Source organism: Pelophylax lessonae (assembly GCF_965119305.1).
Source record: "Pelophylax lessonae genome assembly, chromosome: 3".
NCBI classification, from domain to species: Eukaryota; Metazoa; Chordata; class Amphibia; order Anura; family Ranidae; genus Pelophylax; species Pelophylax lessonae.
In genome coordinates, this window is record NC_138770.1 from 278,898,935 (window position 1) to 278,911,192 (window position 12,258).

General features: G+C 40.9%; 1 protein-coding gene across 6 annotated transcripts in view; it reads right to left on the bottom strand.

The window, feature by feature from the left end:
- PEX5L (peroxisomal biogenesis factor 5 like) overlaps positions 1 to 12,258 on the bottom strand; it is a 396,344-nt gene that overhangs the window by 114,463 nt on the left and 269,623 nt on the right. For all 6 annotated transcript variants that reach the window (XM_082252037.1, XM_082252035.1, XM_082252034.1 and 3 more), the window contains one exon: positions 3,570 to 3,693. In XM_082252037.1, coding sequence (XP_082108163.1) covers positions 3,570 to 3,693 — 124 coding nt within the window. The remainder of the gene's footprint in view (positions 1 to 3,569; positions 3,694 to 12,258) is intronic.

The following is a 12,258-nucleotide window of genomic DNA, read 5'->3' on the forward strand; positions in this document are numbered from 1 at the left end:
TCCAGGATACATTGCTCCACCCACCTGCCGTGGGTCCAAGGCCTCCAGGCTACAAAACCAGGGAAAGGGGGAGGAGAAGAGGGGGGGAGGAGAAGAGGGGGGGAGGGAGGGGGAGAGGAAGGTGACACATAGAAAAATTAGAAAAAAGAAAAGGGTTGGAAAAAGTAAGAGTCAGAAAAGAAAGGAGACAAAGGAGACAAAAACCGCCTCCACTATGGAGGAACATCCTAGAAGGATGCCCCCCGTAGCCACAAAAAAAACAGGCTACTCCAAAATACCAAAAACCCTCGAGGATATAGAAACCGCACCCTCAGGGCTGCCTACTGTGGGGTTGTGACTGAACAACCAGGGAGAGGAGCAATGCATCCGAGCCTATAGTAGTAATAACCGATTTAACAAGACCTGCAACAGGTCTGGGGGAGACCCAGGGCCATGAAGAACCCTGAGTCTGCTCCAGACCGCAAGGGGGGTCCCCTTGCAGGGAAACCTACATAACATAAAGCAAAACTAATCAAAGATATAGTGCAAACACCACCGAAATGGTATAGGGCCATGTCCAGGCCTCCTTATAGGAAGTAAAGGGAGGGGGGTCCGCCATCCAGCAAGACCCCAATGGAGGCAAAGAGAGGTCAGTCCGGCTGGGAGGCCCGTGTGGAACCTCGGTGTGAGCCTCTTCAACGTCTGCCCGTTTTGGGGGTGACTTGCTGCCACCGTTCAGGGCGTTGCGGCAGTGGAATGGCGCTCTGCAGTCTCCAATCGGGGAAATCCATCAGGGGAATATCCAATGCGGCACAAAAGCGTTGAAGATCATCCTTGGTGCACAGAACAGCCGACGTGCCATTCCTGGATGCAGTGAGGCGGAAGGGAAAGCCCCACCTGTAGAGAACTTGATGGGAGCGCAGTGTATCCAGCAAGGGGCGCAGGAAGCGGCGTTGCATGAGTGTTCGATGAGACAGGTCCGGAAACAGGGAAAGCTGGGCTCCATCAAAGTCAATCACTGACATAGGTCTAGCAGCTTTCATAATGTCCTCCTTCAAAGCATACTTGTGAAGCTTACAAATAACATCCCTGGGCGGCTCCCCATCTTGTGGCTGAGGGAGTAAGGCCCTGTGCGCCCTGTCAATTTCTATGACATCCGGCGCTCTGTCCCCCAGGATCTGGCGGAATATACCCTGGACAGAGGGGATCAAGTCAGGGGCTCTAGTAGCTTCAGGGAGACCCCTAATGTGGATGTTCTGGTGCCTTTCCCTGTTCTCATAATCATTAAGCTGGTCCATAAGCGTGTTCAGGACAGTGTCATGTGTAAATGCGGTCTCCTGAAATGAGGAAAGTGAGTGTACAAGTTCATCCTGACCGCTTTCTAGGGAAGCCACCCTATTACCCAAGGCCTCAGTATCCGCCCGCAGCCCCTCCAGAGCCTGACTGACAGAGTGCTCCACCGTAGTAGTGATTAAGTGAATTATCTCCGCCTTAGTCGGCAAGACCTTAATGTGGGCCTTCCAGTCCCAGTCCTCCTCGGTGTCCCCAGAGTCAGTAGAGTGGGGTGAGACCGCAACATACGGCAAGAAGGGGTTGGGGCTGCGCCCCTGTACCTAAGGAAGCAGGAATCCGGAGGAAGAAGGCTGCCCTGGAGTCGGCATGGCGCTCGGAGAAGAACGGGGCGCCGCCATCTTGGCTGCCTCGCGGCGGCTCGGAGGTGTTCCCGAAAAGAGGTCGCGGAGGTCCGTGGAGCGAGCAGGAATCCCCCCGGGAGGTTGGGAGGACGGTCGCTTCTTCGGTGGCATCGCCGGTGGGTAAATAAGTGAAGTTCGGTGGCTGCAGGTCAAGCGCCGGGCTCAGGGAAGCAGGAGCTCACAGAGGATGCATCCTCACACCATCACGGTCAGGCCACGCCCCCGTAAATTTATACTTTAGGATGTATTTATGCAATTTTTCTATTAAAGGAAATATTTAGGGTAGAGATTGTTTTTGTCACGCCTATCCATAATACAGGTGGTAAGACACCGTAGCTGGCTTCTGTGTTCTTCATGTAAATCAGCCCCCTTTCCCATAGGGCAAGCATGTGTACCAGTATTTGGCTGCCCCCAGGACTTATATACAATGCTATAGTGCCTGGCTACCACACCAGGGCATGGATTAACTGAGCAAAGCAAACAGGTTTTTGCAATTGGCAAACAGGCAAGATACAGAATAGTCAGGGTAAAAATCTGAAGTCAAAAAGCAGGCAGAGTGCAGAGAATAGTCGATATCCAATCAGAAGTTGTCAAAGAGGGAATACAATCTAGCAGAGCAGGACAGTAAAACAGGGAGCTTGAAACCTGTATAACAAACGCAATATCACAAGCATGAGACTGCAGGCTTGGCTGGCCTAAATCAGGTTTGGTCTCCACCCAGAGACTGACCACATCAATCACCTTGCATGTGGGAAGGCAAAAAAGAATCTATCACAGCCAAAACCAGGATCCTGGAATGAGACCAGCAGCTGTCAAAGAACAGGAACTTTTACATGCTCCTGACAGTTTTTAAATGGCATACCTATGTTTTTATTATGTGCTTTGTGTCTTTAAAACTAATCTACAAATAAACATGTTTGTTAAATAGCTTGTTGCAGAAAGATACAAATTTTCTTTACTTTTTTCTTTATGTTTGAACCTTTGTGGTTGTAGCCCTGTAAAGTAGACATTTTACATTAGTGGTCTCTAGGTTTTTTCTTTGTTGGGCTCCAGATGTAAGTTTGACAAAATATATTTTTCTCTCCTTGTTATGTAATTATATATTTGTCCTTTAGGGGTGGAGATCGCTTTGGACTGACTCGATCAGTGACTCTTTGTAAGTTGGATGAAGATGTGGGTGGGTAAGAAGAATTCCCTTCCAAAGATTTGTGCCCGACTTAAAAGTAGGTGGTGGTGGGCCCTATAGGGGCCTGGGCTGCTTCCTCAGGGTATGGCCTTACGGTCAATAATGCATGTGAACCTAGAAAGGTGGATGTAAAGTAATGCCCGGTATCCAATAAATTTAAGTTTGAAAAGATGCTTTATTTAGGGTAGCGACAAATAAAATCAAGCCAATGCTTGTGGCGCAAGGATCAGATGGATGGGTATCCGGGTGCTGGCTGTGACTACAGAGGCAGATTTTATTGACTTGATTTTATTTGTTGCTACCCAAAAAAAAGCGTCTTTTTAAACTCACATTTACTGGATACCGGGTGCTCCTTTACATCCACTGTCCTAGATGTAATTATATATGGTATGGGCTTTGAGGTCTGTTCACAATATTTGTTGCTGTCAAAATGGTTACAAATGGCAACAGCAACCAACTGGACACCAACTTTAATAGTGCCGATTAAAACATCAAAGCAAGCATATAATTGGTTTCCACTGTTAATCAGCTTTTGTACAAAGGTTTTGTAATCCACTGTATAATAAACATAAAAGACATGTGGACAACTTTTTAAAATAGGCTCTCTTTTTTGCAAAATGTTCCTTAAAGCAGAGTTAATTTACATATGCAGTCTATCATTTGAGTGCTTGAAGACATGCTTTTTCTATTAAAGAACAGAAAGAATTTACCATAAAAGTTCTTTAGATGATTCCTTAGATGAGGATTTTCTGTCCGAGCCCCGATGACACTCGCTGCTTTTATCTCCTCGAAAACACCCATCACCCCACTTTTCCAGCTGCGTCTGAATGTGGGCTAAAAGTAAGCAAGAGATCTTCACACAAAAGACAAATAAAAAAACAACTTCTTTTATTTAATATGGTATTAACGAACAGGACATGTTTTATTAACTGAATAGAAAGTATAACATAGAATTATAAACGACATAAAGTACAAATATATCTTCACTGGTATTTACAAATGTTTTCTATGCAAGGTAAATATTACAAAGCTTGTGCATGTAGCTGAAAGCATGTTTAAAAGAGAAGTTTGGGAATACAACAAAATACCCACCTAGATGGCTGCAGCACTGAATCCAACTGCATCTGTCGCCGCCATTTCGACACCAAGAAATCAGAGATCAAAGACCACTGATCGCTAAGTTCTCAATATTCAAACTGTGCTTTAGGTTCCTGTTTTACCACCCCTGGCTGCCCATCTAAAAGAGCACTAACTGTATAATATGATGCAAATATTCCAACTGGCTTTAGAGCATAAGGTAGAGGTTGCTGTTTTCCCTTTGGAAATTAGATACAGTTGACAGAATCCTCATTTGCCATAGCTCAATCAGTCAATACAGTTATTCACAGATTAGTATAGAAGAGAAGAACTAAGCATACTTACTTAATTGATCCATCACTAGCTTTTTTCATTTAAGTTAGCTTAAAATATACCTATAAACAAACTTTTTTTTTTGTAAACTCTGATGGAGTGGAGAGGAATTAAAATCGGGTTTCTAGAAAAGTTTAAAGTCAGGTTTCCAGTGCTTCCTGTATCCCTGTTAGGAAGATTCACCTCCCTGCTTTGTCCTGGTGACCATTATCATTGAAAGGGAATGTGAAAGAACATCACAAATCTTGGGTTGTCATCAGAACAGGAATAGTGGGGAAATCTTCCAATGGTACACTAGTTCAGATGATAACCAGGGAATCCCTCACTTTGGAAAGATTTCCTCTCACTTCCTGCTTTGGCTATGGGACAGGAAGTGAGGGGAAATGGGGTAATCCCTCCCACTCTGCTATTGTATTCTGACAGTGGGAGGCACTGATAGCAGCTATATCCCCTTGCAGTTACCACACTAAAAACAGAACAAAAAAGACAACAACAGGCTGGTTGATCGATAGATTGACTTCAGTATAAACAGCCTGCCCAAAGATGGCCTGCTGAACCGGCCAAATATCAATCTGTCTATGGCTGACATTAGTATATTGCAGCACTTCTTATTGACCATTTAGAAAGGTATGTTTTATATGGGGAGTATCTTAGAGCTCTGAATTTGAAGCTGAAAGCCTATATTACATACTGAATGCACTAGGTTCAGGTGCTTCTAGTGTACCTAATAAAAAAAGCAACGTTCATTTACCCCTTGGGGCTTTTTTAAAAACGAATGCAAACTTTACTACAATAGCGAAGTGGCAGGTTTAAATGTAATCACAGGCTATTTGAAACACTTTTATGTGAGGACAGTGGATTCGTTGACTAAAAATGCAAAGAAGAATAAAAAATGAGGAGGGTCACCACATAAAGTTGGCTGTTACAAGTATATATATATATATATATATATATATATATATATATATATATATATATATAATACAATGGATAATAGTCATAGCTAGAAGCTATAAGGACCTATGGCTTTTAGCTACCATACAATACTGACTGTTTTGATCCAAAATCCCCTTTATGGTTACGGCACCCCTGGCATTGGTGCCCATGTGTACTGAGTACAAGTGCATCTCATAAAATTAAAGAGAGAAACAGAGCAGAGAGCAATCTAAGTCCAGCAATTGGGGTACAATAGAGGTTAGTCCCCCTCTTTGACCACCTTAATTCAGTCAGTCTCCATTGACACTATATTTGTAAGTCCATGCAAACTAATACTTACTGTTGCCACTAGGTGTGTTGTGGTATATAACATAATCTAGTCTTTTTTGTATCACCATACATGCATCTTATTATTCTTATTTTTCTTTCTTTTTTTGCCATCAACACATATCCCCTGCTAACGCATGTCATTAATTATTTTAGGTTATGGACCCTGGTGGTCTTTATTCATTTTCTGACACCCTGCAACAGTAAGTACCTTACATACTCCTGTAGTTATCTGCAGACAGTATTGAGACAAGTATTATTTGTATTTTTATTTCCAGTTTTTATTTTCACTTTAATTGTAATTTTCTTTCTCTATTTTCATAAAGTTTTTACTATTTTGTTATCCTAATATTGTGCTACTTTAATATTGTGCCATTTTAATATCTGTTATATGTCCTATCCAGATGTATGCATCTTCCCCTTGCTGTGCTACTACTTAGGTATTTAAGTTTTGTATAGTATATAATATGCCCAGATTAGCTAAGCTGCTTTTTTACCAGTTTACATATTAACTATTTATCGCTTGTCTGCCCATTTTTGGAGTATATGTGTAGTTTGGGACCGTTATCATGGCACTGTGCAGACATGCCTGGCCGCCTTGGTTCCCTACTTATACCTGTTTCAAGTCAGCTGAATTGATTGCCTGATGAAGGAGCAAACATGCTCCATACATGAGAACCACCCATTCCACCTTCAACCCGGATGTGACGTCAGCGGCCATCTCTAAATGTGTCCAGGTCTCCGGAAGCATTTGAAGCCACCAGCGTATCTGACACTAGCAGCGACCTCACCTTCTATTGCAGCATGTCCTCTCTCGGAGTGGATGAACCCAATAATATCACTACATGCACTTACCTCCTTGTTATCCTGTGAGTTGTATTCAGTTGCTGAACTTAGATGGTGCTGCTCTTTTTCTCTCTTGCATTTCCACAGAGTCCCTTCTAGCTCTTACTAAAGCCTGCAGCCATCCTAAGCCAGCATCTCAGAGACTGCTCTATTTTATAAACTCAAATTGTGAGACTCTGATTGCCCATTGCTTTCTCCATCCAGCTAACAGTGAGCCCATGATTGTTTGTTAATCTCATAAAATTAGAATATCATCAAAAAGTTAATTTATTTCAGTAATTTACTTCAAAAAGTGAAACTCATATTTTTTATAGATGTGTTAGACACAGAGTGATATATTTAAAATGTTTCTTTCTATTCATTTTGATGATTATGGCTTATAGTTAGTGAAAACCCAAAGTTCAGTATTTTAGAAAATTAGAATATTGCAGTACATAAGACCAATTAAAAAAAAGGATTTTTAATACAGAAATGTTGGCTTACTGAAAATAATGTCTATGTACAGTATAGTATGCACTCAATACTTTTGCATGAAATCCTGCATCAATATGTCGTGGCATGGAGGCAATCAGCCTGTGGCACTACAGACTTGTTATGGAAGCCCAGGTTGCTTTGATAGCGGCCTTCAGCTCATCCACATTGTTAGGTCTGGTGTCCCTCATCTCCTTCTTGACAATACCCCACAGATTCTCTATGGGGTTTAGGTCAGGCGAGTTTGCTGGCCAATCAAGCACAGTGATACCATGATCATTAAACCAGGTATTGATACTTTTGTCAATGTGGGCAGGTGCCAAGTCCTGCTAGAAAATCAAAACAGCATTTCCATAAAGCTGGTCAGTAGTGGGAAGCATGATGTGCTGTAGAATTTCCTGGTAGAGGGCTGCACTGACTTTGGGCTTGATAATACACAGTGGACCAATGCCAGCAGATGACATGGCCCTCCGAATCTTTACTGACTATAAACTTCACACTGGACCTCATGCAACTTGGATTCTGTGCCTCTCGCCTCTTCCTCCAGACTCTGGGACCTTAATTTCCAAATGAAATGCAACATTTTCTACAGTTCATGATGATTTGGGGAGCCATGTCATTTGGTGTTGGTCCATTGTGTTTTAACAAGTCCAAAGTCAGCACAGCCCTCTACCAGGAAATTCTATAGCACTTCATGCTTCCCTCTGCTGACCAGCTTTATAGAGATGCTAACTTCATTTTCCAGCAGGACTTGGCACCTGCCCACACTGCCAAAAGTACCAATACCTGGTTTAATGATTGTATCACTGTGCTTGATTGCCCAGCAAACTCGCCTGACCTAAACCCCATAGAGAATCTGTGGGAAATTGTCAAGAGGAAAATGAGAGACACCAGGCCCAACAATGCAGATGAATTGAAGGCCGCTATCAAAGCAACCTGTGCTTCCATAACACCTCAGCAGTGCCACAGGCTGATCGTCTCCATGCCACGCCGCATTGATGCAGTAATTCATGCAAAAGGAGCCCCGACCAAATATTGAGTGCATACTTTACTAAATGGACATTTCTGTATTAAAAATCCTTTTTTTTTTAATTGGTCTTATGTAATATTCTAATTTTCTGAGATACTGAATTTTAGGTTTTCACTAGCTGTAAGCCATAACTATTAAAATCAAAAGAAAGAAATGCTTGAAATATATCACTCTGTGTGTAACACATCTGTAGAAAATGAATGCATTTCACATTTTGAATTGAATCACTGTAATAAATTAACTTTTTGATATTCTAATTTTATGAGATGCACCTGCATATTTGCAATTGAAAATCTTTGCAAATTGTGCTGTTGCCCCATTTTTTGTCTGTACAAATTTCTCTCATTTTTATCTTAAAAGTTATCTTTAGTCAAAACTTCTTTTTCGTTTTTAAAAAGCAAATGGTGAAAACCCAATCAGGGATTTTTTTGCATCCTGTTGTCACCAGAACATATGGAATCATTGGCAAGACCATTGGACGTTTCCCTTTCCCCCCTTGTTTTCATAACCACCGTAAAAGATATAGTTAGCCCCCTTTTTTTGGTATGGTGACAATGGTCACCAAAACAAACTGAAAGATTGGATCTCCTCCAGGGAACAAAGCCCACAATCAAAACCTCACAAAAGTTCTATCCTTGCCCCACTCTAACCAAAACACACAAAAAATGTACTGGTATTTATGCAGTTTATTTCACTAATGTGCTCTGCAACATGATACCAAAAGGTAAAAATCTCTGAAATAAAAGGGATACTTTTTTCTTTAATATTATCTAGTTATTTTTCATTATAACTACACTACATACGTGCACATATAAGGTATCATAATCAAGAGAATTAGCTGATTGCAGTTCAGGAACATCTCAGTTACTGCATTAACTACATATTAGCAGCTCTGGGAAAGCACACTTTCTCATTTTCTCTATTTTGTCTTATGTATAAAATCAATGGAAAGTAAAACTGTCAGTAACATAAGTATTCCAACCTTGCTGCAGTGGTTGAAAATACATTTGACAGTAATGTAAGCATTTTAAACTGACTGCAGTCCTCTAAATAAGAATTTAAGGGTCTGTGTCAACAAGCTTTGGACATGTGTCTGTGCCATCAGTTTGATGTTAGTCTAAGATATTTCTGAGATCATTGAGGATTTATTGACAGGTGCATTTAAAGATAATTTCTTCTAACCTGCATTTGACCTTCTTCAATATGGTTTTGCATTCTCATAGACTTGTATGGAAATGTAAAACCTGCCTGAAGATAACAAAAGCCTCTTGACACAGCCTCCTAAACTGTCACCAGTACTTTAAAGCACAACTGCCAATTACACAAGCATTCTGAAATAAATGTAAGAATCTAAAATACAACTGTCGGTGACAAAAGAACTCTAAGCTGGTTGCAATACTTTAAAATATAGAATACAGTTTAAAATACCACTGTGAGTATCATAATCAATCTAAACACAATGCAAGAATATAAAGTACAGCTGTCAGTAATATATGTGTTCCGTACTGTCTGCTTTAAATATGGACTGAACCCTCCTATTCTTTACAGCCAAAGTGTTGTACAGGTGATCAATTATGACACTAGCCATCAGGTGGATTGACAGTTCAGTGGAGAGCACAAGACACTGTGACAGTTATCATTTACAGCTCCCCCTGAATGGAACTGGTTTAGGAAAACGCGAAAGAGTAACTCCACTTTTGTTGAGGAAAAAAAACAACTTTCTCCTCTGGGTGACCCATGTAAATTACAAGGATTTTAATGAGCTTTGTTTCAGATTCCTACCTTTTGTTATTCTGAAGAAATCACTGGGAGTTTGTGTGTGTCCATGTCAAAAGTGAATCTAATGGGAGTGGTTTAATAATTTTCAGTCAGTTGATGCACTTGCAGGACTCTAATGATGAAAATTGCAGGGTCTGCATCCCATTAAACGTGATTTCCTATTGGGAGTATCACACCACAAATTAAATGTTTTTGTTGCAGGGGATGCCTGACTTGCATCTTAGTGTAGACTTCTGGGAAAACTAGTGAGCCAATCACACAAGCAGGAAATGATGTTTCTGGGGGCGTTTTGTAAGCATTCTGTACACAAGTCCCATTAGTAAACAAATAATGTGACCATAAAAATCTACACAAAATCCTGCAGTGATAGTGCAGTGTGCCAAACCACTCACCAGAGAGTGGACAAAATCCAGCATTCAGTTTCAAACACTCAAACCAAAAGTGCTGCACAGTGCTCATTCTATGCGGTGTCCCTCCACTTTTATATGTACTCACCAGATGGCAAATAATGACAAGCCTTCAATTGCTGCTATGGTGGCATCATATCCAGATCTGTATTTGGTGACATCATATCCAGATCTGTAGAAGATTTGGAAATCGCTGAGCTCCGTTTGCTCTGCACCGACCCACTGGATCCTACACTGGGATTACCGGACACTGGATTCAGCTGTGAGATTGGAGGATCCCTTCCTGCACTACACTTGATGATCGGATACATTTCTATACTGAGCCCCAGAAAAATCCTGCATTCCCATTGGACGGTTCAGGAGCAGACACTTCTCTTGTAACATGGTGGTCCTCTGCCTGCTCAGTCTTGTGCTGTCACCTGTGCAGGTCCCCAGTGGAGTCTACTAAGTCTTCTACAGATTTGGAAACTTCATAGCAGCAATTCAAGGCTTGTCATCACTTGCCATCTGGTGAGTACCTATAAAGGTGGAGGGACACCGCATAAAATGAGCACTGTGTAGCACTTTTGGTTTGAGTGTTTAGAACTGAATACTGGATTTTGTCCACTCTCTCATGAGTGGTTTGGCACACTGCTCTATCACAGCAGGTTTTTGAGTCGAGCTTTGAGCTTTGAGTCGAGATTGGAGGATCCCTTCCTGCACTACACTTGATGATCGGATACATTTCTATACTGAGCCCCAGAAAAATCCTGCATTCCCATTGGACGGTTCAGGAGCAGACACTTCTCTTGTAACATGGTGGTCCTCTGCCTGCTCAGTCTTGTGCTGTCACCTGTGCAGGTCTCCAGTGGAGTCTACTAAGTCTTCGACAGATTTGGAAACTTCATAGCAGCAATTCAAGGCTTGTCATCACTTGCCATCTGGTGAGTACCTATAAAGGTGGAGGGACACCGCATAAAATGAGCACTGTGTAGCACTTTTTGTTTGAGTGTTTAGAACTGAATGCTGGATTTTGTCCACTCTCTCATGAGTGGTTTGGCACACTGCACTATCACAGCATGTTTTTGAGTCGAGCTAAGAATTTTTCTGGTCAGGTTATTTTTTCACTAATGGGACTTTGTTTATTTATTCAACACATGGACATTCATTTATAATTGTAAAGCCCTGCACTATATTTGCTATTTTAAGATTAGGTTGTATATTTCTCCTTTTGCACATACTAGCCGCTACATAAGTTATTCAGTGCTCACTTTCTTTCTATTGTCTGTCAGCCATTATGCATTGCATTTTACAGAAAATGACAGAGCTGCAGATTAAAATGGAAAGGTCATTTTTAATACCATTTAATTACAATATGATTTGAGTCACAATTGTATATGTTATATTATTTTTCTTTTTATTTGCTATTTTTCTTTTTTTCCCCACCAAAATGGAGTTACCCTTTAAATCGATTGGTTTAGACACTATTTTACGTAACCCATTATTTGTTATAGCAGTTAAAGTGGAACTTCACTCTCTCAATCAACATTGACTATATTTAATCCTTATGCTGCTAGCATTAGTAAATAGATAGGAAAGTATATCATATTTACTTGTTTTAAACTTTTTTTTTATTTTTTTACATTTCTTCAGTTACTTCCTGGTTTCCTGCCTAGACAAATGATGTCATACATCTTTAGAAGGGGAAGAGGGGATTTTTCAGCTAGGCATATCCCCCTGCATGAATGCTTGGGCTAAGGGCTGATGGATTTCAGGTAGTAAATGCTACATGAAACCTTTGCCCTTACTCAAGATGGTCAGAAATGCTAGGGGGGTGTTTTTCAAAGCGATTGGAGACATGGATGGATGGGTGAGTTTGCTTTGAATATTAAAAATTAATTAAATAGCATTTTTGGTTTGTGATGTTTAGATGCAGTGTAGTTCCACTTCAAGTAATTCTTATGTTTAATTTCTTTTCAATTGTGTTTGGCATTCCCCTGCCACAAGGTTGAGAAATTTAACTTGCATATATAATCAGTTTCCTTGGGGTCATTTCATATTTTTATTTTTTAGATGAATAGTGGCAGAAAATTGGATATCTTTTCAGTAACTGGTCCTTAAAGAGTTTCTTCACCCTGGTCGGAAAAAAAATAAAAGTCAGCAGCTACAAATACTGTAGCTGCTGACTTTTATTAAAAAGGACACTGGGATCTA